This window comes from Lucilia sericata, unplaced genomic scaffold (genome assembly GCF_015586225.1).
Source record: "Lucilia sericata isolate MDLA Ls3-8-SP2 unplaced genomic scaffold, ASM1558622v1 Contig000179F_arrow, whole genome shotgun sequence".
In the NCBI taxonomy this organism is placed as follows: Eukaryota; Metazoa; Arthropoda; class Insecta; order Diptera; family Calliphoridae; genus Lucilia; species Lucilia sericata.
The window spans coordinates 19,631-46,227 of NW_023994207.1; the positions used below are offsets into that span (position 1 = coordinate 19,631).

At 32.5% G+C, this 26,597-nt stretch overlaps 3 protein-coding genes across 4 annotated transcripts in view; 2 read left to right on the forward strand and 1 right to left on the reverse strand.

Annotated features, from left to right (window-relative positions):
* The first annotated feature begins 1,219 nt into the window (after positions 1-1,219).
* LOC119601626 (abl interactor 2) lies at positions 1,220-4,548 on the forward strand. Of its 2 annotated transcripts, XM_037952668.1 has the most exons (7): positions 1,220-1,388; positions 1,768-2,155; positions 2,211-2,857; positions 3,012-3,099; positions 3,177-3,188; positions 3,698-3,891; positions 3,948-4,548. In XM_037952668.1, exons 2-7 carry the CDS (start codon positions 1,815-1,817, stop codon positions 4,109-4,111), a joined length of 1,446 nt encoding a protein of 481 aa, XP_037808596.1. In that variant the 5' UTR covers positions 1,220-1,388; positions 1,768-1,814; the 3' UTR covers positions 4,112-4,548. The 2 variants fall into 2 exon arrangements, with proteins under 2 accessions (XP_037808596.1, XP_037808598.1); XM_037952670.1 differs by lacking the exon at positions 3,177-3,188.
* A 2,211-nt stretch (positions 4,549-6,759) lies between these two features.
* The window catches only part of LOC119601622 (SCF E3 ubiquitin ligase complex F-box protein pof2), a 37,366-nt gene continuing 17,528 nt past the window's right edge, over positions 6,760-26,597 (forward strand). Inside the window, exon 1 of the mRNA XM_037952663.1 lies at positions 6,760-6,935. The gene's annotated coding sequence lies outside the window, so the exon portion shown is untranslated. The remainder of the gene's footprint in view (positions 6,936-26,597) is intronic.
* LOC119601621 (kinesin-like protein KIF19) lies at positions 9,621-26,194 on the reverse strand. The gene is made up of 9 exons (XM_037952660.1): positions 26,053-26,194; positions 13,570-13,761; positions 13,304-13,450; positions 11,803-12,045; positions 10,753-11,731; positions 10,547-10,695; positions 10,308-10,488; positions 10,079-10,238; positions 9,621-10,022 (listed from the first exon to the last, which is right to left on the reverse strand). Exons 2-9 carry the CDS (start codon positions 13,669-13,671, stop codon positions 9,809-9,811), a joined length of 2,175 nt encoding a protein of 724 aa, XP_037808588.1. The 5' UTR covers positions 13,672-13,761; positions 26,053-26,194; the 3' UTR covers positions 9,621-9,808.

The following is a 26,597-nucleotide window of genomic DNA, read 5'->3' on the forward strand; positions in this document are numbered from 1 at the left end:
GCGAGCGAGCGAGCGAGCGAGCGAGCGAGCGAGGAAGCGAGCGAGCGAGACGAGGAGCGAGGAAGCGAGCGAGCGAGCGAGCGAGAGCGAGCGAGCGAGCGAGCGAGCGAGCGAGCGAGAGAGCGAGCGAGCGAGCGAGCGAGCGAGCGAGCGAGGAGCGAGCGAGCGAGCGAGCGACGAGCGAGCGAGCGAGCGAGCGAGCGAGCGAGCGAGCGAGCGAGCGAGCGAGCGAGCGAGCGAGCGAGCGAGCGAGCGAGCGAGCGAGCGAGCGAGCAGCGAGCGAGCGAGGAGCGAGCGAGCGAGCGAGCGAGCGAGCGAGCGAGAGAGCGAGCGAGCGAGCGAGCGAGCGAGCGAGCGAGAGCGAGCGAGCGAGCGAGCGAGGCGAGCGAGCGAGCGAGCGATCTCTCATATATCTATCTATCGAGCGATTATATATCTAGACTATCTTATATCTATATACATCTATATATCTGTATATATATCTAGAATCCTATCTAGCTATATATCTATCTATTCTATCTGATCTAGCTATAATCTAATCTAATCTATCTTCTATATATCTATCTAGCTATCTATCTATTATCTATTTATCTATCTATCTATATCTACTATTCTATCTATCTATCATCTATCTATCTATCTATCTATCTATCTATCATCTATCTATCTATCTATCTATATATCTATCTATCTATCTATCTATCTGTCTGTCTATCTATTATCCTATCTATCTATCTATCTATCTATCTACCTACCTGTCTATCTATCTATTTATCTATCTATCTATCTATCTATCTATCTATCTATCTATCTATCTATCTACTCTATCTATCTATTGTTTCTAGAACAAAGCCTAATTACTACATACATATTTATGTATGTTCCTAGCAATGTTCATGTAAAGTTTTAAGGATATTAGATAGATGGTATTTGGGTGAACTAAACACCATTATTTCGAAGCATTGTGTTAAAGCTATTTTTCGAGTGCGAACTGCTATAAAGAATGAAATACGTCACAAAATGTCTATCTTATTCACTTCAATTTCTATTCCATTCAGACTTTTGGAAAATGGCCCTATTAAATAATATATGTTTACGAAATATGTGTATTACTTTTTGCTTAAAAATAACGGTTCTATTAATACAATTATCGAGAACTGCATTAGCAACGACATTGCCTCACTTAACATTATAGAGTTGTATTTAACAGAAATCCAAACGCCGTTGTTAATTTTAACAGACTTTGAACTCTGCCATCGATAGGCAGATGTCATTTAAGAAATTGCTACGTTGAAAATGTGAAAAATAAGGTTTCCTAAAATTTTGCACAAATATCTTAGTAAATAATTAAAAATTTAACGAAAAAGTGCGAAAATCAATTAAATAAAGTGAGTGTTAAAAGAAAACAAAAAATTTTCTATGAAATATAAGTTTTAAAGTGCATAAAATATAATTTTTCTAAAAGTTTTTTTTCGCTGCTCTGTGTGAGGTAGCACCCTTGCGCTGACAGAGATCTGCTGCTGCTAAATGTTTAGCCTATATTTTCTTAAATATACACTATTATTGTGTTTTTTGTAGTTTTTGCTATATGCAGTCTATGACGACTGCGAAGCATCAGTTCTTAGTCACCGCCCTAGGCAGCGCTATTCTTATTAAGAATTGTTTGTTTCCGTTTGTTTTTTGTCTTTGGATTTATTATTTATTACAAAATTTGTTATATAGAAACATTGTATTGAGCGTGGGTGTTTGTTTGTTTTCTATTTTTAGGTCTGCTAGTAAACAAAAGATAATTTAAAAACCCTTGTGATAGTGTTATGGTCATGGGTGAGAATATAATGGACGAATTAGCATCACTAATACGCACTGAAATTCCCGATGGACGTCAAAGTCTACGCGACAGTTATACCAATCTGGAAAGGGTGGCCGACTATTGTGAGGACACTTACTATAGAGCCGATAATAAGAAGGCCGCTTTAGAAGCCACCAAAAACTACACCACACAATCGTTGGCCAGTGTAGCTTATCAAATTAATACACTGGCTTACAGTTATATGCAGCTATTGGAGTTGCAGGCTCAACAGCTGAGTGAAATGGAATCACAAATGAATCATATAGCCCAAACGGTCCAGATTCACAAGGAGAAGGTGGCCAGGAGGTAATTATTTAAAAAAAATTACATATGAATCTTTCTCAAAATAGTTCTTTTCCAGAGAAATTGGTGTCCTTACCGCCAATAAAGTTAGCACTCGTCAGTTTAAAATTGTGGCGCCCATCAATCCGGAAAAGCCCATTAAATATGTGCGCAAGGCTATTGATTATTCGATTTTGGATGATATTGGCCATAGTGTCAATACCAATCAAATGAATCGTAATCCTAAACAACAACATCGTGGCTCTTCACATGGATCGGTTCAATCCTTGGCCCAACCTTCGGTAGTGGGACCACCACCTACCACAAAACCACCCACACCGCCCCAAATGTCACGTGGTGGCAATACTGGCACTTTGGGCAAGTCTGTGAGTAATACCGGTACTTTGGGTAAAAGTTCACGCGAATATCGTACACCTCCGGTGGTCAATCCACCGCAAGTACCCTCACACTATGCACCCAACTATCCCATTGGTCATCCAAAACGTTTGTCTTCGGCCTCTTCGAGTACTACAGCCACCGGTGTCAGTAGTACTGGTTTGGGTGCAAATAGTTCTGTTAATAATGAACGTGCTGCTGGTTACAGTGCTCTTCCCATGCCGCCAAGCCAACAGATTGCAACTCATGTTAATTTACCCTCAGCTGGTATGATGCAATCTTTGCCACCACCACCACCCACTACATACGATGATCGTAATAGTATGCCACGTAAGTTTTATAAAACTAGTTTTTTTTTCCTTTTTCTTTTATTATTTACAATCAGTCAAAGATGTTCAATTAATTGTAATTGACTTGATGAACTTTTTTGTTTTTCTTTTGTTTTTTTCTTCTTTGTATTTGTATTATTTTATGTGTACAACAGCACCACCTTCTCCCTTGACAGTTTCCCAACATGAGATCACCGAACAGAGTCACATTGGCATGCATACTTTGGGGCGTAATCATAATAGGTAAGTTGTTTTTTATTTTGTGAATATATTATTTATATGTTTAATTTGTTTTTAAAATCTTCTTTACAATGCTGCAGAAATGGCAACAGGTAAAGAAATTGTTGTTTTTTAATATTTAAAGCCTTTGATAGTAAAGGGATTTGGGTAAAAGGTTTTTTTACTAAAACAAGTTTTATATACATACACAGATCCATTTGTAAATATTACAACATTTCCACTTGTGTTTCTAAATTAGACGCAAAATTTTTACATTTGAATAGGCAGTGATTGAATAGCATTTTAAAAATGTAAAATAAGGGAGGGGACAAAATTTACAAATGCTTTTTATAGTTTAGGTAGTTCCATTTAAGTTAATATTTGTTTTTATTAATAATTAACCTAAACAAATTTATAACAGTTTATTTTGTTTTTCCTAATTTACATATTTATTTCCACGAAGAAAAAATTTTTACATATTACATTATAAGGTGAAGGTTATACACAGTTAATTCGTCCCTGCATAATTTTGTAATATATCAACCATTTCAAAAAATTATTTTATATGTATATAGAACTTTTTTTAATAAATATTTTATCAATAAAACTTTTCTTCTTGTAGCCGAAATCATTTTAGCTTAAACTTTGCTAGACCCGGCTCACAATCACCACCCTTGCCACCGCCACCACCACCAGAGGAAGAGCATCATGACTTTGGAAGACCACGTAATTCAGCTGGTCAGGGACAATTAGCTCCCATAGTGCCCGATGATCAAAATTTGCCAGGATGGGTGCCCAAGAACTATATAGAAAAAGGTAAAGTAACCTACAAGATAAACAATATAAATAATAATATTACCCCTTCTTTCCAGTTGTGGCCATTTATGATTATTATGCTGACAAAGATGATGAACTTAGTTTTCAGGAGAGTTCAGTATTATATGTTCTAAAGAAAAACGATGATGGTTGGTGGGAGGGTGTTATGGATGGTGTAACTGGTTTATTCCCTGGCAATTATGTAGAACCTTGTGTTTAAATTTACAAACATAATAACTGCCACAATAATTTCTTTACATAAAAAAGAACATAAAATTAATCACAAAGACAAGAATTTACTTCATATTCAGTAAAAAGAAACAGCATTTCTTTAAAGAAAATATATATAAATATTAAATAACAATAAGTTTATAAGGGAAACAAACACAACTAACAAACACCACAAAATTTATACATACATAAAGTGAAGCAGTTTTCTTTCCAAGTATTTCATACAAAACATAATAATGGTAATAATAGTATTTTGTTAACATTCATTCAACTTATAGGCCTTTTGATAACACAATGAATATGATTACAATGATATAATGATGTTTAGTATTATAGCAAAAAACATTAACATTGGAAATTAAGTACGTACATTTATCCTCTGGTATATAAAATAATAAAAAAATTATACAAAAATAACAACAGCAATATTAAGAAGAAATATTTTTCAAAAATTAGTATTGTCTTTTAGGCATATAACAATTTTGATAAAACTAATCCCTTTTATACTTCAGTAAAAACGCCGTCATATGTTTATTAAATATTCGGTTTTTTTTTATTTACATAAACATCAAACTATCTATTTCTATTCCCATAGCTAATTACATACATAACACATGATTAAGTCCAAATTTAAACTATAAATAATATAAACGAATCATTAATCTAGATGATAAATTTATATGATAAAAACTAAAAAAAAAAATGCTAGGCTTCATATAAAATAACAAGTTTATTATCTTTTTTTTGCTCAAATGTGTTAAAATTTAATTTATTTACAAATCTATTAGAAGAACGTACTTTAATGAAAAACCTTTTGAATATATTGCTTTTCTTTATAAATTTTTCTTTTCCAGAAAACTTTTCTTTCAGTTTTTCTATACCAAACCTATCAATGTAACGCTTTTCTATAGAATCCGTCTCTTTAGAAAAGTTTTTCTAAAGAAAGCTTTAAAATTATTTTTTTTATAAATAGTTCTTTTTATAGAAAATTAAATTTTTTTAATTTTTTTTTATAGAATATTTAAAATTTTTTTCTCTTTTACAAAGAAAAGTTTTTCTTTTTTATAAAAATTAAAATTCAATTTATAGAAAAATTTTCGTAATTTTCTAAAATTTATTTTTGTTATAAAAAATGTTCGAAACATTTTCACCTCAACGATGATGTTTTATAAAAAGGTGGAGTTTTTCTAAAGAAAACTTTTCTCTAGAAAGCTTTTTATTTTTCTATACAACATTTTTATAAAGAATTTTATATAGAAACCGTTTCAATGAAGATTTTTTTTTCTATAGTGGAATTATGAATAGAATGTTTTTCTAAAAAAACTATTTGACCAAGAGTTTTTCTAAAGACAGAAAACTTTTTAATAAAAAGCTTTTCTCAAGAAAACTTTTCCGTCAAGTACGTACATTTATCCTATAAAAAAAAAAAAACTTTTTAATAAAGCATTTTTCTAAAGAAAACTTTTCAGTAAAGAGTTTTACTATAGAAAACTTTTCAACGAAACGCTTTTTTTTAATCGATATGAAAACGTCTTCAAATGAAAATTTTGATCAAAAATTTTAAATTGAATATTTTTGAATAAAAAGTTTCTAAAGAAATCTTTCAAATGAGAAGTTATTTTATATAAAAACGTTTCAATAAGGTGTTTTCATAGAGACATTTTTTCTAAGATTTTTTCTCTGGAAAGTTTTTTGATCAAAGATTTGTTATTAAAAAATAAATTAAGAGTTTTTCTATAAAAAAAAAACATTTCAATGAAGAATATTCCATAGAAAGCCTTTTCACGAAACGCCTTTTTATAAAAATTTCCCAATAAAGTAGTTTTCTATAAACAAATTTTTAACGAAAAGTTGTTCTAAGTATGAGTTTTTATTCAATAGCTTTTCGATTAAGAATTTTTCAATGACAATGTAATTCTCCTTACATAAAAGTACGTTTATATTATATACAAACATGCATTTGTTTATTAAATTTGCTTTTCTTTACGTACACAATTTATTAATATTTAGTAGGTTATTTCAATTAGTTTATTAGTTATTAATCAGATTTTATGGCTTTAAACATTTAGTAGGATATATTGAAATAAATTCAATAACATAAACATTTTGTTGTAAGAATTTAAAATTCGTAACATAAATATTGGCATAAAAGTTTCGTCGTTTCTATCCACACACAGAAAATTAATATATACAGAAAATATATATATATATATAAAAACAATAGCAAAATTCAAAAAAAAAAAAAAAAATTGCCCGAGATTTCTATTTTGGAAACAATGTCATATATGTATGTCAAAATTTTCAAAATCGTCTATTTTAAAATTTTGTATTCTTAGTTTTGCTATCTTTTTTTAAAATAAATAATTCCAAAGCTGAGATTTTAGTGCTTTTCATAAAAAATATTCACCCAATAACAAAGAATCCAAAAAAAACTTTATTTAGTTAAACAATAATTTTTATTCTTTCTTGTTTTCCCTTTATAAATTATATACTTTATACATACACATTAAAATAAATTACAAACAAAAAATCATAGTTAATAAAAATTATATTCTATTATGATGCTAAATAATAATAATAATAAAATTGATAATTAATAATTACCTTATTTTGTTTATTTTACATTCACAGGTAATTGAAACCATTATAAAATTTTGAGTTTCTTCAATCAAGTCCAAAGAAAATTCAAGAAAAATTAACATTCAAGATTTAAATAATTAAGCAAGTTTCAAGATTCATAGTCAAAAACATTTATATACAAGATATTTCAATTTGTAACCAATCGAAAACATCACATTTTACATCTAATATTGGTAAGTGATTTTTGTGTAAGTTTCATAGCATTTAAAGGAAAATTAAGGAGGTTGAGTTAAAAACTAGACATAAATAACAAGAAATGTTAATAGTCTATATCTAAAATTTTCATGAAAATGATTTTTTGATGGCAAAATATTTAGTAAATATTTCCTCATTTCTGTTATAAATTTAAAAGAAAATAAGTTATTTTAGCCAATTTTTAGCAAATGCCTCTATCATTATACCTTACATCACAGTAGTGGTTAGGGTATTATGCGTTTGTGCTAATATTTGTAAACCTCAAAAATGTTGGTCCTACATCCATCTTAAAGTCAAAATAACTTTCCGAGTCGATTAGGTAACTGTCCGTCCGTCTGTGTGTCCATGTAAACTTTGTGCGCGCGCTATAAGATAATTTGATGAACTTTGGCACATACTCCCCTTTTGACCCAAGGACGAGCGGTCAATTATTTGCCTAGCCCCCAAAAACAACATTTCGTCTTTACGCACGTGAGTTGAAACTAATTCCATCCGTTCCTTTAGTGCTTAGTTTAGTTTAAAAGGGTTGTATACTAAGGAATACATCCATTCGGAGACTCAAAGGTCCATTGTGATTCCCTTAAGAACAAGGAAAAATAAAAAGAAGACAGAAAAATAAGATAAAGATAAGAAGAGTGAGAATTCCCTTCCTTAAAAAGATCAAAGAAAGAAAGTGGGCATGGAAGGGAAATCTCTAATTGTCCGTTATCTGAATAACCAAAATATTCTCCTGAAGAAGCCCAGAATGTCGCCTAAGTTACACACTACTACATCTCCCAGTTCATCCAGGAATCTTTTGCTTATCCATTTCAGTCTCAGATTCTGTATTCTGGGACAGTTGCATAAAATATGCCTTGATGTTTCCTGCTTCTCTTCGTACTCACACAACCTGCAAAAATCCTGTGTGTTGCCGACCCTATTACCCCTAAAGGTTTCAATTGCGCAGTGTTCGGTTTTCACTCCTACTAAAATCCTTGTCCAGACCTAATAGTATTCTTTTGAAATTAACTTCGGCCATAATGTCCTAGAAACACTTCAGTCCAGCCTACTGTGCCAGTATCGTTTTGTGGAGTTTTTGAATTTTTCGAAAGTCTATATGGGGGTCTTACCGGACCAACCTTACTATCAAGCTCGAGGTCCAGGCGATCTCATTACCCTGTTACCGTGTATAACCTGATTAACTCTTACAGCTCCCTCTTGAAGCTATTTACCAATCTAAAATGTAACGTTTTACACTGCAGCTTTAAGAGCTGCCTGACTATCAACATAAATTGTTATTTCCGACCCCCTAGTAGGTATAGTGTGTTTTAATAATGTCCACGAATTTCCATATTAGCAGGATCTCCGCCTGAAAGAAAGCTACATTCGTCCGGAAGTCTATAGTACACATTTATGTTGCCATCTACCAAATAAACCCCGGCACTTGTGCCAGATTCCATCTTGGATCCATCAGTGAAGATTGTACACTTACCTCTCAAACAGTACTTCGGATCCAATCCACTCATCCCTACTACAAATCACTATTGAAGTTGTCACTACGAAGTCCAAGGTCGAAACCAAATGATCAGAAATACCCACCGTACTTCCCTCAATTCATGTTAGATCTACTTGTGTGGCCTTGACCATGCTAGTTATAACGATTATCTCTCTGATAGCCTTCCCTTCTCTGCGTATTGATTTATAATACCCTTATACTAGGTGGAAAATGAGAGTACATCAGAGTATAATGGTCTCTTCCATATCATCCAATCTCCTGCCCATGTCATCGATGAGGTCAGCTGTACTCAAATTTTCAACAAGGCATTTGGTTGAAAGTTGTCTTGTTTTAAATGGTTTCTTAGTAAGGTTTCGAACATTGTCCATTTAGATTTTGATTTATTCCAAAATTTTATCGGCTTAGGTATTCTGAATACTATGGTCTGAAAAGGAGTTTTCTTCCGGAATTCTATAACCCTGAATTTCATTTATAAGATACTTTTATCATATGCATATATGTATATATAGTTATGTCTTATACTTCTTCTCTCACCTCAACGTGATTAAGTCTTTTGTATTACTGCAAATAATACAGGCCGACAAATTTTTAAACCAATTTTTGTCTCAAGCTTTAGGTGAAGACATCTCAAAGGAGAATGAAGATATGTCAAATGTAATTTTAAAGTTGACAAAATGTGTTGGTCAGCAATCTTGGTACTGTTATAAAGTCTCAAAAAAATAACGTTTTTTCACACTGCAGGACACGATATCTTAAATCCCAGATGTTATGAAGAAAATTCGGTCTTAGGGTTTCGGCTTTTTTAAAATTTTGCCGGCCTGTGTAATCTATAACAATATCGATTATATTTTTTAGATATACAAGTTGTATTAATTATTATGGGTGCCACGCGCACTTTAAAATTGTAAAACGCAACACATTTTCCAAATATTGGGAAGATATTGAGAAAATCGGTCCGGTGTATTAATCTCCTTTAGAATAAAAAAATTGTGCATAAATATTTTAGTTGTGTTTATAATAAAATTCCTTTGTTTTTTGTTTACTTGAAAATTAATTAATAATAAATGATTTCTTCAGTTTTTTCTTAAACTTAATCGTGTAAAGAACAAATAACGGACACATTGTTAATTTCTAAATTTATTTATTTACTGTTATTGTGCGTTGCAAATACATAGTCCAAATATATTTATAAATATTATTATATTATTTATTTTGAATTTACAATTTTCAAATCAACAAGTTTTTATGCCAACAATTTTCAAATTTTCCCTGAGCTGCAGCACGTTTTTTCACTTTTCCTTAGGCTCTTGTAAGGAAACATATTTATTCTAAATTCTACGGGGGTAAGTGTGGTATTTATTTGTTAAATCTCATAACTCTTCTAGAGGGCGGTGGCCCTGTATTATTGGTGGCTGCTAATTTGGGTAAACGGGAGTGTACTGCCGGTCCCATATGACGATCAGGATTATCTGCTATTGCAATTTCGGCTATCGCTGGGCCACCTTCAATGGGTGGTAAAGGTGAGGAGGGAGACCATTCTGAACTTGAGCTGGAACATGGGGAATCAGATCTATTTGAATAAATTAATATTTGTTTGTTTCAATTAATGTAATTTTAAATTTTTACCCAGCTGTATAGATGGGTGGTAGTTTGCGTTCATAAGCTGCTGTGGCGGTTACAGTGCCAGCATGTATTTCTTGCTGATAAAGACCATACAATTCGCGTAGTTCATCTGGTAATTCTACATTGCCCTCTTCTATTAAACGTCTTTGGGAACTAATAATGTCTAAATACATACAATGGGATATTGGTTAATGAAAAGTTTTTAAATAAATATGTCTGTCTGCTCTCTTACCTTCACATAACCTTCGTTGCCTTTCGGCTCTTAACAGCTGTAAATCTCTTCTACGCAATTCAGCTTGTCTAGCTAATCTTTCCGCTTGTAAAGAAACTTTATCGGCTTCTAGTTCATGTACCCTACATAGTAAGGCCAAAAGTTCTCTTTCTTCATCGCTGCTTATGCGTTCAGGTAACTCCTGTTACAAAAATTAAATAAAATTCAAAATTTCCCTCAATTGTATTTCAATAACTTACATCTTCCAATTGTACCCCTTTTTGGCGGCATAATTCCAATTCCTGTTCTGTTCTTTCACGTATTTCTTTATATCTTCTGGTTTCTTTTTCAATGGCAGCTAATTCACCCCAAGCATTTTTCAGGGCAATGGTACCCTCCGATTCAATGTCTAAAAAACATATAATCTTATTCATCCTTTTATGCCTTAATATCTAGTTCAACTCACCATCTTCAGTTGGTGTATCATATAATTTACCCATACGTCCCTGCCAGTGTGATATTATCATATGCTGACGCTCCGCATCTAATTCCAAACCCAATAAATGACTTTCAGCTTCCAATAGTTTACGTCTTAACTTCATTTGTTGTTTGAAAGTTAAAACAATTTGTTCTCGCAAATATCGCAGTTCCGTTTTACGTTTTTCATCACTTTCTGCTTCTTTTGCGGGCTCCTCTGGGGCTGCAGTTGCTGTTGCCGCAGCCCCACTTCTAGGACGATCTGTTAACATTTTAGTGCGTAAACGTGACACCTCTTCCCTTAACTCAGACACCAAATGCTGATAATGTTTGGTGGGGAAATTTTGCATTTCATCTACATACACGGAATTTTGTAAACGTGTCGTTATACTGTTGGCCCTATCGGCATAGACTAATGTGTTTTTCGTTTCATCCCGATGTTTACTTTCTGGCGCAACATGAGCAATCATAACAGTCTTACATTTACCACTTAAAGCTTCTTTGAGCAAACGTGTTAATTTCGAATCACGATAGTTGACATAACGTGCACCACCCGACAAAGCATTTATACAATTGCCTAAAGCCAATAGTGAACGGTTAATATGAGCACCTTCCTGCAAACGTTTACCACGATTTTTAGTCTTCTTGGCTCTTTCAGAACCAGCTAAATCAGTTAGAAATAGTCGGCCTTGTTTAAGACCCAAAGGAGTCTTTGTTTGCACCGAAATACTTAAGAGAGCATGACTTCGGGATGAGGTTTGATTAGCAGCTGTCGGTTCCATGGTGCGTGCCTTATTGCCTTTCATCAATAAAGAAACTACTTCTTTACGACTAGAGGTAGTAATTTCAGAAAGGCCAGCTACGGTAATACGTTGTCCACGATTATCTTCTCTCAATTCCAAGGGACCACCCGGACTTAAGAGATCTCGTATTAATTCATTGTATATTTCCAAATATGATATAGAAACCTATTATTCACATATTCAAAAGAGAGCTATTAACATTTGCATTCATTAATGTTTTTTTTTTAATCTCATACCTTACAAGAATTGGGATCTTCTGCCATTTCCACATGTTGAAATATTTCCTCTATTGCACGTACCATTAAACCACAATCGCTGCCGGTGGCATCAATTTCCGCCGATGAACCTTTCTTGCGTGAAGGCCCCAACATTGTGTGAGTTTTTCCGGAACCTGTGGCTCCATAAGCGAACACCGCAGCATTATAACCTTTAATAACTTCTTTGACCAAAGGTGCTGTGGTGGTTTTGTAAACAGTTTCCTAAAGTTATTAGTTAAATAAAATTTTTTTTTTAGTAGAAATTCGGTAAAATCAAATTGTCGTTAAAATTTGGTCAACTTTTTATTTTAATTCCTTACATATAATTATTTTTGCAATGTAAACTAAACCAACTCGAATTTATTAAATATTCATATCTGGTTTCTTCTCTGAAATGTTTTTCCTTAAAGTTTAAAAACCCCCGTTTTGGAACTTATCTACAGGTCAATAGTTCATCATCCAAATTCTCATTTAGGTCTAGTAGGGCACCTCAAAGGAACCTCGTTCGAGACTTTAAGGATGGATAGTTTGAGAGTAAACGCTCAGGGGTCTCAACCTACATCCTCGTCACAACATTACTAAGATTGTATTAAGTACACAATGTCCAGTATATAATCATGTTAGTATTCTAAAGTGAACATTTTTAAGCGATTATATCTTTTGGAATTTCTGAAGTCCAAATTCAAAATTTGAACTCTAAAACACTTCCTCTTTGTGCACGAAAAATTTCATTCAAATCGGACTAGCTGTTATAATTTTCTATACCACTGTTCGAATCCCATTTATCGCACCAGAATCATTTTAATCGACAATATCTTTTGAGTTGGAAAATGGTTCTGATAAGATAAATGGACTTCGCACAGTGGTATAGAAAAAACTTTAGAATACGAACGTGATTATATACTTAACATTGTGTACTTAATAAATTCTTAGTAATATTGTGACTAGGTTGTTAGTTGAGACCTCTGAGCATATACTTTCAGACTGCAGGCGGTGCAATACTATCCCTAAATGAGAATTTTAATAATGAACTATAAGCCTGCTTTTGAGTTTATGTTTTGAATTTGAACCTCATAGGTCGACCAGGGGCACTGCCAGGAGTCCCCAAAGTGGGACTATTACTTCGTTTGTGTTCTGGTATCAAAAAACACATATTTTTTATAGTGCTCGAGTGGAGATTCTATATATCGCTCATTTGCTGCAAGACATATTTAAAATGTGGGTTAAAAAACCCCGAATTCAAAACCAAATTCGAAACTTAAACTTAAAAATACTTTCTCTTTGTGAATATGAAATTTCATTCAAATCGTACTAACTGTTTAGAAGTCACTGAATTATTTCCCTCAAGTTTTTTTCTTCACCACTGTGCATCGATTACCACAATTAGCTATGAATTCGTTAAGTTTATAAAACTACACGCGTTCATTAAAACTTAAATTTATTCCGAAAAAATTGTAATTAAACTTAATTAACATTTTACCTGAGTATCTGACTCCTTGAAGACATTATCATACGAATATTTTCGTGCTTTACCCCGACCACCATCATCAAATAAAAGAGATTTTGAAGAAACCACTTCAATACAACGTTCACTATTCTCAAATGAAGGACGAACGCGAACAGCCACCTAGACAAGAGGTAAACAATTATAGTGAAAAACAACGAAAGTCAAAACATTCAAAATAAAATTGATTTCTATCAATAAAAAAAAATAAATTAATTAATTGATTGTCTAAAATAACTTACCAAAAGACGTTCCTCTTGGGGTGGAGCTGTTGACAATCCTCTACTCTGAGCTGTTGACGAGCCACTACCGCTGCCACTAGACCAACTTCCGCTTTGGGCCATTGTCTTTTGCGGAGTGAATTTACGAGTAATATGCAGTGGAGCTGTTGAGTTGAGTTTTATAAACAACGATTAAATGGCGTCGCGTAAAAACTGTAATGAACAAAAAGGACATTCCATTTTGTCTTCAAGGTAATTCAACAAAAAAAGTTGAAAAAAATAACTTCTAAAAGAACTAAATGACAAAAACGTGTTTATGAGTTTTTTCCTTTCTAGTTTTATTTAACTGACCCATTACTCTCGTTTTACTTTTAGTCCGTCTCATATGAATAATAAGACTTTTTTTTAATGAATTTATCAATTTATTTGTCAATTACCTTTAACCAAGCCCCAACTAAAAACACTAACAAGTCATTAACTTAGTTTATTGGCGGGTTTGTTTGTATAAAAAATAAATTTTAAATAGACCATCTAACCATCATCTATTTCATGACTACGACGATGATTCCTCCATTTACACAAATTCACAGTTCGTAATGGATTTGAATCATTAAATTTACAGAAAATTATTTTTGTACATTAGGCTGCCACGTAGTTGTGTAATTTTATTTGTAATTTGTTAGAATAAAATTGGTAAATTGGTTGAATTTTAAATAGGTTAAAAGTGTAATCACACATACCTGAAGTTTCTCTGCCCTTCAAGTCTTGGTAACAGCGGGAAGTCATTGTTTGTAAATTTCAGTTTTGTTGGAGTAGGAAAGAGGGGAATGAATACATATTTTTACTTATGGAAATCGTTAATATTGTCGCAATAGTTTATGGATGTGGGAAAGCTCAGTCATTTATTATAAAGTGGACTAGGAGTTATTTCAAACCAAATTTAATTGGCACTATTGTTCATTCCTAATTATATGGGACCGATTGAAGTGTATAATTCAAACAGACAGTAAAATCTCCACAACACTAATTTCACACTATTTGTCACGAAGTCAAAGATTTCTACTTCAAATTGTAAGATGTTCATAGCGAAATTTTGCTTTTGAACCCTGCTTCCTGGGCAAGAAGATACCGGTGACAGACAGAGTTAAGTAAATAAATGGAGACACCACATAGAGAATAGGATCAAAAAGGCACATCTGTGCTGGGCGCTATGTAGGCATGAAATGGGGTCTGAGTCCGACATGACACATTGGCTTTATAAAAGTGTAATTAGACCAATTCTACCTTATGCTTCAATAATCTGGTAGACTGCTTTGGACAAAAAGTGTAATATCAAACTACCCAGGAAGTTCAGCGAATATGCTGTTTGGGTATAACTGGTGTCATATGGTGTCAACTGGTGTCAACCAAGGCTCTGGAAACGTTTCTAGATATTCCATCCATTGAAATATATATAAGATATGAGGTGATCGGCTCATAACTTTAGGTGGACTAGCTGTAGGTGGAACGTATACGTAATTTAGAAGCACTAATTACAGATAGAATGTCATGGTCAGGCAGATCATTAGTGCAAATACCCTTAGGAATCCGTTGCTACACGAAATGCTTTAAATTCTAATTCAATCTAATCACAACACTAGCTTCCAGACAGAAGTCCGAGCAATAATGGAATGCGTAAATTGCATTAGAATAAATATAAGTCTTAACATATTTATCGACAGCCAGAAGACATTTAGGGCGAAGCCAGAAGGCATTTAGGGGACACTTAGAATACAGTCAAATTATCGTTATGAACTGCAATGACATCTAATAGCTGGGGGCATGAAAGTGTGATGTACATATATGTGGGCAATTTCATGTCAAGTGACCCAATTCAAAAAATCGATTTTGACGAAATTTGCACCAAGTTGGACATTTTGGTCATACAGGGTTTTATTCAAATGAGCGTAACTTTTCACCTATTGGTCCTAGTAAAAATTGTCCAAAAGAGTTCAGATAGCTATTTCTTCATTGTTTCCATTTTTTTTTAATTTAAATTTTTTTTGTCTGGCCTACTATTTGGCTTGGTGCAAATTTCATCCAAATCGGAATCGATTTTAAAAGTTAGGTCACTTGACACGAAACACGATTGAAATCATTTATTATGGTAATATTTTTGAACATTAATTATACCCTACACCACTATAATGGGGAGGTTATTATGCGTTTGTGCTGATGTTTCTAAAACCCAAAAATATTGATATAATATCCACCTTGAAGTATACAATCAGCTCAGATTCACTTTCTGTGTCGATTAAGTTATATCCGTCCATCCGTTTGTCCATGTAAACCTTGTGCGCACGCTACAGATGACAATTTTCACGATAATTTGATGGCACATACCCTTCCACTGAGGACGCAGCCTATCGAAAATGGTTTAAATCGGTCTATTATTTTATCTAGCCCCCATACAACCGTAAACCCCCTAAAAGGCTTTTGAGCTCATAATTATTGTAAATATTCTTGTGTCTCTACAAAAAATTCAGAAAATGTCTAAGGGTCAATAATTTTAATGCAAATATTAATATTTTTGGGAAGTTATTTCATTTGAAAAAATCCTAATTCGGCTTCGCCCAACAACGGCTGCGCTTGGTTAAAAAAATGCAATCACTATTTTCAACATTTTTATTTTTCAATAAAACCATAAACTATTTTATTTATAATGTTATTTATTAATAACTAGTTATTTACAGTGAGTACACATAACGACATAAATAATATATTTGCTATATTCTACAGTGTCGAATAGGATGGTACTTCATTTAAAATTTATAATAATGAGTTGGATTCTAACCACTTCCTTTTATTATACACCTGCACACATTCATATGCAAAAGTTTATAACTAAACATGTATGTGTGTATATGAGTTTATATGAGTGTGTATGATAAATTATTAAAATTATACAGTTCGAATGTAAATATTGAATTTATATTTTTTATATTTTATGGTTTTTGTTTTAATTGTGTTTGAAGAACCAACCCCCAGGTTGTTATAACTCATTGAAAGTTATCGTTAGTAATCGATTTATTTGTCAATTCAAAATGGGAATATTTATTTTAACTTGTGTGTTTTGGGGCTGAAATGTAAAATAATTGTCGTTGTTTTTTTTTTGTTGTATGCTCTACGGGTTTTTTTTGTCGTTTAAATAGTTAAATACGTTGATATATATGTAAGTACATATGCACAAATTCACAAAATGCACTAAATGCAATATTTTCTATACTCAAAATAACATGATTTGAAAATAATTGAAGTATTTATTAAAAACCTGTTCAGTAAATTAATTGCGTATTTTTGTGATTAATTGAATTCTATGAAAAATCAAATATCTGTTATAGAACGTTCTGGGTGACACATTAAAATTTAGTAGTAGGTGGTTGCTGATTTAAAATATACATTGGAAATATGCAGTTTGTACGACATCTATTCTGCTGTTGTGTCCGCAGAGCGTTCCTAAATTCATTTCTGGAAGCGCTATTCATGTCTTAATGGAATGATTAAGTATATTAACATAAAGATGATATTATTGGTTTTCTAGTCCATATGTTCAAAGTTCGAGGCCTATGTTCCGATGTATTATTTTGAAACTCGCAGATATTTATCATTTCGACAAAGCTAAATATATTGCGATCGTTCTTGAGGTCAAGCTTTAAAGTATATAGCAGAAACTTGTAAAGATCAGATGATCTCTCAGTCAATAGTGTATTTTTCTACAAAATCTCCATTAAGTGTATATTACGATGCATAATATGGGATATATTAATAGCCAACTTCATAAAATTGCAATACGATGATTTCCAATGTAGAGTTTCAGAGTAATTTCTTTCACAGACTGTTTTAAAGCAGGAATGTCTCTTGTTTTGCTGATCATGGACTAGGTTCTTGGTAATACTTTATAAACGTCGCCCTATGCAATGGTCAGTCACCTTGAGGATTTAGATTATGCTGACTATAACAGTTTTCTGTCTACCATACAGTCAATTTAGCTGTATTTTTAGCTGTCTGAAAGAACGATAGAATCTAAGTAGGGGCTAAAAACTGTAACAAAATCTGCGATATTCAAAACCAAAAAACCTAAGACCTAAAGCAAAAGATCTTAGGGTTTGAATTTTTCCACAAATATACTTCATTGATCCTAAATGTCCAGTATATAAAAAAAGGAAATCGCCCTTAACGGAAAATGTCCACCAGTAACAAATAAAGCCCAAACGGGACAAAGAAAGCCTCAGTTAGAAAGCAATGTGGATTCCTGGTCAGCTTTGTTTTATGAAAAATTCTACACCCATTTAATGTTATAAATATATGCAAAATTATGCTTATCGATCGATCTTATTTTATAAAAAAATTTCATAGATTTGAATAGCGAATAGTACTACGAACACCTCACCTGTTTCCGTTGCAACACATGATTTACACATAAAAACTGTTACGTCGTCATGTGTATAAATTTTTCACCTAAACATTTTATATGCTCCCTTAAACATGCAACATTTGGCAACAAGCTGTTGCAAGCAATATACATACATGCATATGTATATACTACCAGTCCCACAACAGCAACGACAGTAATATTTGTCCGATTGTAATCGGTGATTAAAATTTCATTTTTCAATGTTTATAAGTAAAATTGCTTAAAAGGGTCTAATAAATATTGTTATTGCTGTTATTGCTGTTGGTTAATAATGCAAAGGACGAAAAAAAGTAAACAACCAAATAAATACAATATTTTCGTTGTTGTTTTTCCGTTTTTTTTCGCATGCAAATGTATGAAAAGTGTGTCGTATAGTCAGTCTATGTGTGACTTGACTGCACGTTTAGTTAGTTCAATGGTCTTTTTATATCGTAATATTTTTTCCATTTATTACTTTTCTTGGGTTGTTTACTAACCAGTAACCAACAACCATAGACCAGCAATTCTATAAAAAATTGACTACATTTGTATTGTATATACATATAAGATTTATTAATTAATCAATTCAGCTGTAGTCCTTGTAAATTTGTTTTTTGAAAATAACGAAATTCAAATATTTACCATTGACCAACATTAAGTATGAGTCACGACAACTTTAATTCGTATTGCTGTAGTTATCACCGATTTGAAGGAACTCTTGGCAAAATCTTGACCTTGATAACCTTCAATTAGATTTAAATTTGAAAAAATCACGAGATGTTTGATTTATAATCATGTTGTTGTTGTTTTGGTTTGTATATAAATAACACGTTTTAATTTAAGGGTTTTAACATTAATTTCCTTAAAGTTTCGTTGCGTTTTTATTATGGTTATTTTAGTTCTAATTAAATATTTTTGTGAAATTTTGACCCTGGCCTAAAAGTGATATTTTTCTCAAATGTATGTTTACATGACATTAAGCGTATTAAACGCAAATCTTTTTTATTACAGTTATTTTATTCATCTAATTGTATTATTTTCTTATGACGGGTACATAATGAAATATTTATTTATAACCCAATTTTACGGATTTCTCCCTTGCCCAAAATTATGAGTTACGTTGAAGTAAATAGCACTTTTAAATAGTGTTAATTTTTTGTTGACTATTTGTTAAATATACTTGTTAAAATGTTTTATTATTCAAAATATATTTGTTAAGAACATTTTTATTGTGGTATTTTTTATTTTTTCAGCATGCAATCACCATTATATTGTAATTGATTCAGAAAATTCGTATTTAAAGGTTGAACCCACCAAAATCGAACAATTTTTAATCGTTGATATCTACAAAACTAATTGTCCAATCAAAATAAAATTTTGAATTTGAATAACATATAGCCTTTTTTATTCCAATAAATAGATTTTTAATTGTTAATTTGGTTTTAAGATGCTTCTATACGTTTAATACCTAAAAACGTTAAATTATCATATTCCATGGTAGATAAAATGATCAAAAATATTATGTAGCATTTGTCCACATTATTGTAAATAGAAATAAAGACCTAATTTCCAAAAAAGGACCTTGTTAAGCCAGCAATATGTTTTTGGATTTATAAATCAAAAATTTTTTTTGTGGTAAAATCAATAGCGAAATTCATGGAGAAGAATGCTTTAAAAATCGGATGTTACCATTTGTATGAATTCACACTACTAGCCCGTTATCTTCTCCAGACCTATTCGTTTGTCATTATTACAGAGACACAATTAAATGATCTTTGAAAGGAAAAATTTAAAACGAATAAAAAATTCGGCTTTGGAAAATAATCCCTCAAAATAACCATTATTACATCCGATAAATAAATATTGGTCATTAATGAGAGGATTTTTAAAGGAAATAAGAATGACAGTGTCAACTTTAGAATATCTTATCTAAGCAGTTACAAAGTCTCGTGCAAAATCAACTTTTTTCGTTTATGCTATGAAGCCATTTCCTACAAAACTACATGAAATATCAAAAAGTAGGAGACTATAGTTCGATTAGTTTTGCAGATATAAAAGATTAAAACTTCGATTTTGGTTGGTTTAACCTACATAAAAAATTTACATAATGCTTGGATTCTGTATTCAGATCTAGTTCAGTTCTTGATTCTAGTTATTTTCTAGTTCTGTTTTAGTTCTGTTCTAGTTTTGTTCTAGTTCTGTTCTAGTTCTGTTCTAGTTCTGTTCTAGTTCTAGTTCTGTTCTAGTTCTGTTCTAGTTCTGTTCTAGTTCTGTTCTAGTTTTGTTCTAGTTCTGTTCTAGTTTTGTTCTAGTTCTGTTCTAGTTTTTCTGTTCTAGTTCTGTTCTAGTTCTGTTCTAGTTCTGTTCTAGTTCTGTTCTAGTTCTGTTCTAGTTCTGTTCTAGTTCTGTTCTAGTTCTGTTCTAGTTCTGTTCTAGTTCTGTTCTAGTTCTGTTCTAGTTCTGTTCTAGTTTATGTTCTAGTTCTGTTCTAGTTCTGTTCTAGTTTTGTTCTAGTTTCTGTTCTAGTTCTGTTCTAGTTCTGTTCTAGTTCTGTTCTAGTTCTGTTCTAGTTATGTTCTAGTTCGTTCTAGTTCTGTTCTAGTCTGTTCTAGTTCTGTTCTAGTTCTGTTCTAGTTCTGTTCTAGTTTCTGTTCTAGTTCTGTTTCTAGTTCTGTTTCTAGTTCTGTTCTAGTTCTGTTTCTAGTTCTGTTTCTAGTTCGGTTCTAGTTCTGTTTCTAGTTCTGTTCTAGTTCTGTTCTAGTTCTGTTCTAGTTCTGTTCTAGTTCTGTTCTAGTTCTGTTTCTGTTCTAGTTCTGTTCTAGTTCTGTTCTAGTTCTGTTCTAGTTCTGTTCTAGTCTGTTCTAGTTCTGTTCTAGTTCTGTTCTAGTTTCTGTTCTAGTTCTGTTCTAGTTCTTTCTAGTTTCTGTTCTAGTTCTGTTCTAGTTCTGTTCTAGTTTCTGTTCTAGTTCTGTTCTAGTTCTGTTCTAGTTCTGTTCTAGTTCTGTTCTAGTATTGTTCTAGTTCTGTTCTAGTTCTGTTCTAGTCTTTGTTCTAGTTCTGTTCTGTTCTGTTCTGTTCTGTTCAGTTCTGTTCTAGTTCTGTTCTAGTTCTGTTCTAGTTCTGTTCTAGTTCTGTTCTAGTTCTGTTCTAGTTCTGTTCTAGCTCTGTTCTAGTTCTGTTCTAGTTCTGTTCTAGTTCTGTTCTAGTTCTGTTGTAGTTCTGTTCTAGTTCTGTTCTAGTTCTGTTCTAGTTCTGTTGTAGTTCTGTTCTAGTTCTGTTCTAGTTCTGTTCTAGTTCTGTTCTAGTTCTGTTCTAGTTCTGTTCTAGTTCTGTTCTAGTTCTGTTCTAGTTCTGTTCTAGTTCTGTTCTAGTTCTGTTCTAGTTCTGTTCTAGTTCTGTTCTAGTTCTGTTCTAGTTCTGTTCTAGTTCTGTTCTAGTTCTGTTCTAGTTCTGTTCTAGTTCTGTTCTAGTTCTGTTCTAGTTCTGTTCTAGTTCTGTTCTAGTTCTGTTCTAGTGTTCTGTTTAGTTCTGTTCTAGTTCTTTCTAGTTCTGTTTCTAGTTCTGTTCTAGTTTCTGTTCTAGTTCTGTTCAGTTTCTGGGTTGTCTAGTTTCTGTTCTAGTTCTGTTCTAGTTCTGTTCTAGTTCTGTTCTAGTTCTGTTCTAGTTCTGTTCTAGTTCTGTTCTAGTTCTGTTCTAGTTCTGTTCTAGTTCTGTTCTAGTTCTGTTCTAGTTTCTGTTCTAGTTCTGTTCGAGTTCTGTTCTAGTTCTGTTCTAGTTCTGTTCTAGTTCTGTTCTAGTTTCTGTTCTAGTTCGTTCTAGTTCTGTCTAGTTCTGTTCTAGTTCTGTTCTAGTTCTGTTCTAGTTCTGTTTCTAGTTCTGTTCTAGTTCTGTTCTAGTTCTGTTCTAGTTCTGTTCTAGTTCTGTTCTAGTTCTGTTCTAGTTCTGTTCTAGTTCTGTTTCTAGTTCTGTTCTAGTTCTGTTCTAGTTCTGTTCTAGTTCTGTTCTAGTTCTGTTCTAGTTCTGTTCTAGTTCTGTTCTAGTTCTGTTCTAGTTCTGTTCTAGTTCTGTTCTAGTTCTGTTCTAGTTCTGTTCTAGTTCTGTTCTAGTTCTGTTCTAGTTCTGTTCTAGTTCTGTTCTAGTTCTGTTCTAGTTCTGTTCTAGTTCTGTTCTAGTTCTGTTCTAGTTCTGTTCTAGTTCTGTTCTAGTTCTGTTCTAGTTCTGTTCTAGTTCTGTTCTAGTTCTGTTCTAGTTCTGTTCTAGTTCTGTTCTAGTTCTGTTCTAGTTCTGTTCTAGTTCTGTTCTAGTTCTGTTCTAGTTCTGTTCTAGTTCTGTTCTAGTTCTGTTCTAGTTCTGTTCTAGTTCTGTTCTAGTTCTGTTCTAGTTCTGTTCTAGTTCTGTTCTAGTTCTGTTCTAGTTCTGTTCTAGTTCTGTCTAGTTCTGTTCTAGTTCTGTTCTAGTTCTGTTCTAGTTCTGTTCTTAGTTCTGTTCTAGTTCTGTTCTAGTTCTGTTCTAGTTCTGTTCTAGTTCTGTTCTAGTTCTGTTCTAGTTCTGTTCTAGTTCTGTTCTAGTTCTGTTCTAGTTCTGTTCTAGTTCTGTTCTAGTTCTGTTCTAGTTCTGTTCTAGTTCTGTTACTAGTTCTGTTCTAGTTCTGTTCTAGTTCTGTTCTAGTTCTGTTCTAGTTCTGTTCTAGTTCTGTTCTAGTTTCTGTTCTAGTTCTGTTCTAGTTCTGTTCTAGTTCTGTTCTAGTTCTGTTCTAGTTCTGTTCTAGTTCTGATTCTAGTTCTGTTCTAGTTATGTTCTAGTTCTGTTCTAGTTCTGTTTCTAGTTCTGTTCTAGTTCTGTTCTAGTTCTGTTTCTAGTTTCTGTTCTAGTTCTGTTCTAGTTCTGTTCTAGTTCTGTTCTAGTTCTGTTCTAGTTCTGTTCTAGTTCTGTTTCTAGTTCTGTTCTAGTTCTGTTTCTAGTTCTGTTCTAGTTCTGTTCTAGTTCTGTTCTATTCTGTTCTAGTTCTGTTCTAGTTCTGTTCTAGTTATGTTCTAGTTTTCTGTTCTAGTTCTGTTCTATTTCTGTTCTAGTTCTGTTCTAGTTCTGTTCTAGTTCTGTTCTAGTTCTGTTCTAGTTCCTGTTCTAGTTCTGTTCTAGTTCTGTTCTAGTTCTGTTCTAGTTCTTGTTCTAGTTCTTCTAGTTTCTGTTCTAGTTCTGTTCTAGTTCTGTTCTAGTTTGTTCTAGTTCTGTTCTAGTTCTGTTCTAGTTCTGTTCTAGTTCTGTTCTAGTTCTGTTCTAGTTCTGTTCTAGTTCTGTTCTAGTTCTGTTCTAGTTCTGTTCTAGTTCTGTTCTAGTTCTGTTCTAGTTCTGTTCTAGTTCGTTCTAGTTCTGTTCTAGTTCTGTTCTAGTTCTGTTCTAGTTCTGTTCTAGTTCTGTTCTAGTTCTGTTCTAGTTCTGTTCTAGTTCTGTTCTAGTTCTGTTCTAGTTCTGTTCTAGTTCTGTTCTAGTTCTGTTCTAGTTCTGTTCTAGTTCTGTTCTAGTTCTGTTCTAGTTCTGTTCTAGTTCTGTTTTTCTAGTTCTGTTTTCTAGTTCTGTTCTAGTTCTGTTCTAGTTCTGTTCTAGTTCTGTTCTAGTTGTTCTAGTTCTGTTCTAGTTCTGTTCTAGTTCTGTTCTAGTTCTGTTCTAGTCTGTTCTAGTTCTGTTCTAGTTCTGTTCTAGTTCTGTTCTAGTTCTGTTCTAGTTGTTCTAGTTCTGTTCTAGTTCTGTTCTAGTCTGTTCTAGTTCTGTTAGTTCTGTTCTAGTTCTGTTCTAGTCTCTAGTTCTGTTCTAGTCTGTTCTAGTTCTGTTCTAGTTCTGTTCTAGTTCTGTTAGTTCTGTTCTAGTTCTGTTCTAGTTCTGTTCTAGTTCTGTTCTAGTTCTGTTCTAGTTCTGTTCTAGTTCTGTTCTAGTTCTGTTCTAGTTCTGTTCTAGTTCTGTTCGTTCTGTTCTAGTTCTGTTCTAGTTCTGTTCTAGTTCTGTTCTAGTTCTGTTCTAGTTCTGTTCTAGTTCTGTTCTAGTTCTGTTCTAGTCTGTTCTAGTTCTGTTCTAGTTCTGTTCTAGTTCTGTTCTAGTTCTGTTCTAGTTCTGTTCTAGTTCTGTCTTTCTAGTTCTGTTCTAGTTCTGTTCTAGTTCTGTTCTAGTTCTGTTCTAGTCTGTTCTAGTTCTGTTCTAGTTCTGTTCTAGTTCTGTTCTAGTTCTGTTCTAGTTCTGTTCTAGTTCTGTTCTAGTTCTGTTCTAGTTCTGTTCTAGTTCTGTTCTAGTTCTGTTCTAGTTCTGTTCTAGTTCTGTTCTAGTTCTGTTCTAGTTCTGTTCTAGTTCTGTTCTAGTTCTGTTCTAGTTTTCTAGTTCGTTCTAGTGTTCTAGTTCTGTTCTAGTTCTGTTCTAGTTCTGTTCTGGTTCTGTTCAGTTCTGTTCTAGTTCTGTTCTAGTTCTGTTCTAGTTCTGTTCTAGTTCTGTTCTAGTTCTGTTCTAGTTCTGTTCTAGTTCTGTTCTAGTTTTTCTAGTTCTGTTCTAGTTCTGTTCTAGTTCTGTTCTAGTTCTGTTCTAGTTCTGTTCTAGTTCTAGTTCTGTTCTAGTTCTGTTCTAGTTCTGTTCTAGTTCTGTTCTAGTTCTGTTCTAGTTCTGTTCTAGTTCTGTTCTAGTTCTGTTCTAGTTCTGTTCTAGTTCTGTTCTAGTTTCTGTTCTAGTTCTGTTCTAGTTCTGTTCTAGTTCTGTTCTAGTTCTGTTCTATTCTGTTTCTAGTTTAGTTAATAACTCGTTCTTAATCCCGATTTGTATCGTTTTTATTTTAAATCACGTGTGATTTTCATAATATATTTACCTCTTACACGAAAAATTCTGTGTTAAATTAATCTTTAACTTTTTTTTAAATGCTATGAGTGATTTACAAGTATATAATTACATCTTTCGTTAGGAAATTTTATTTAACTTTTAAAGGAAATAGAGGCGTTTCTCCATGTCATAAAAATGTGCCACCAATTACCAAAATTGTCATAAATTGTAATTTTTTGCTTTCAGTATTTACGTAATAAATTATAAAAAATATTACCGCAAATTCAAGACCTAAATAAATGACTCTATAAATTCTCTAAATTTAGATGGTCAATCGATACAAAAGCTATTTCCGGACTAGTTCTTTCTTTAATCCTCAGCTTTTGATTTTGTTTTTATACAACAAATAGTTTTTGCATGTTTTTGTTCTTTTGTGTTTCCAACTTTCAACTTGTGTTGTTCGCTGTACTACCAACTACAACAAACTGCATATCTACTATATCCTTTAACAGGAAAACATTTTCTGTTGAATTTTTTACTGTTTTATTATTGCATGGGTATAAAATAACTTTAAATTATGCAAATAAACAGTTGGCATAAATAACTACAAACGGGGTTTCTTTAACTTTTTTCCTACTGTTATTGTTGGCAATCGGAGTTACGGTTGAAAAAAACCCAACTATGTCGTGTATTTATTTAAAACATCAAATGTTGTTATTTCTCGGTCAGGGCGACTTTAGTATGCCCTGTATTAACTAGAAAATCGTATAAAAATGTAATGAGTTAATTTTATTATAAAGAATTGGCCAAAATAAAGTAGTATAATCAATTTCATTTAAACACTTTTAGAATATTTAAAACACTGTCCTTCCAATGTAGATTATGAAGTTACAAGTGTAATAATAAAGTTTATATTACTTTTTGGTTATTGTAGATAAATGAAAAATAAATATTATACCAACACTATATACACGAACTTTGGTTTGTGGTTGGTTGGTTGGTTGGGGTGTTACAAGTGGATCAATTAAATACGGAATTTAACCAAATAGTAAAACAATGTGCAGAAACACTACCTTACCATTCAGTAACTGTAATTAAAAAAACACCACTATTGAAAATAAATTTGCATTAACAATTATATAGAATTATGGTCAATATTTATATCAAATTTATATTGACCATAATTCTATAAAATTGTTACGTAAAGTATTGCCATATAAATAATATCTTGTATTTATTATATTAATCTTTACTAATCCCTTTTTTAACATTTAACTCACTTTTTAATTTATTTATCCTTTTTTAAATATCCCACTTTTTTAAAATTTTTCTAATTATTAAATGTTTCTATTGTTTTCTTTTATTTTTCAAATTTCAAATCTTTCTCGTAATTATACTCGTTTATATGCCGCTTTTAAACTTAACACGTTCACCTCAAAGTCTCTACTAAATACGTTTGGTTAAATAATCCTTACAAATGTGGTCAATATTCAAATGTACATTTTATGTACAAAAAACCCAACAACTATTAACCCCCACCCCATGTGCTTGTCGGCCACCCTAAATTTTTCTGTTGTTGTATTTGGTGTCATGATCGAGTTATTATTTAGTTATAAAGTCTGTCTAAAACAAAACTAGTGCCACTCTGTTTATACTAGGCTTTTTACATTTAGTGTGAAGTACAGTCAGGTGTTCAGTTAGTAGAATGAATAATAAACTTGTATTAAAATCGTATTATAATTCGATTTTAGTTTAATTTACTTCTTATTCAGTTTTAGTTCAGTTCTAGTTCAGTTCTAGTTCAGTTCTAGTTCAGTTCTAGTTC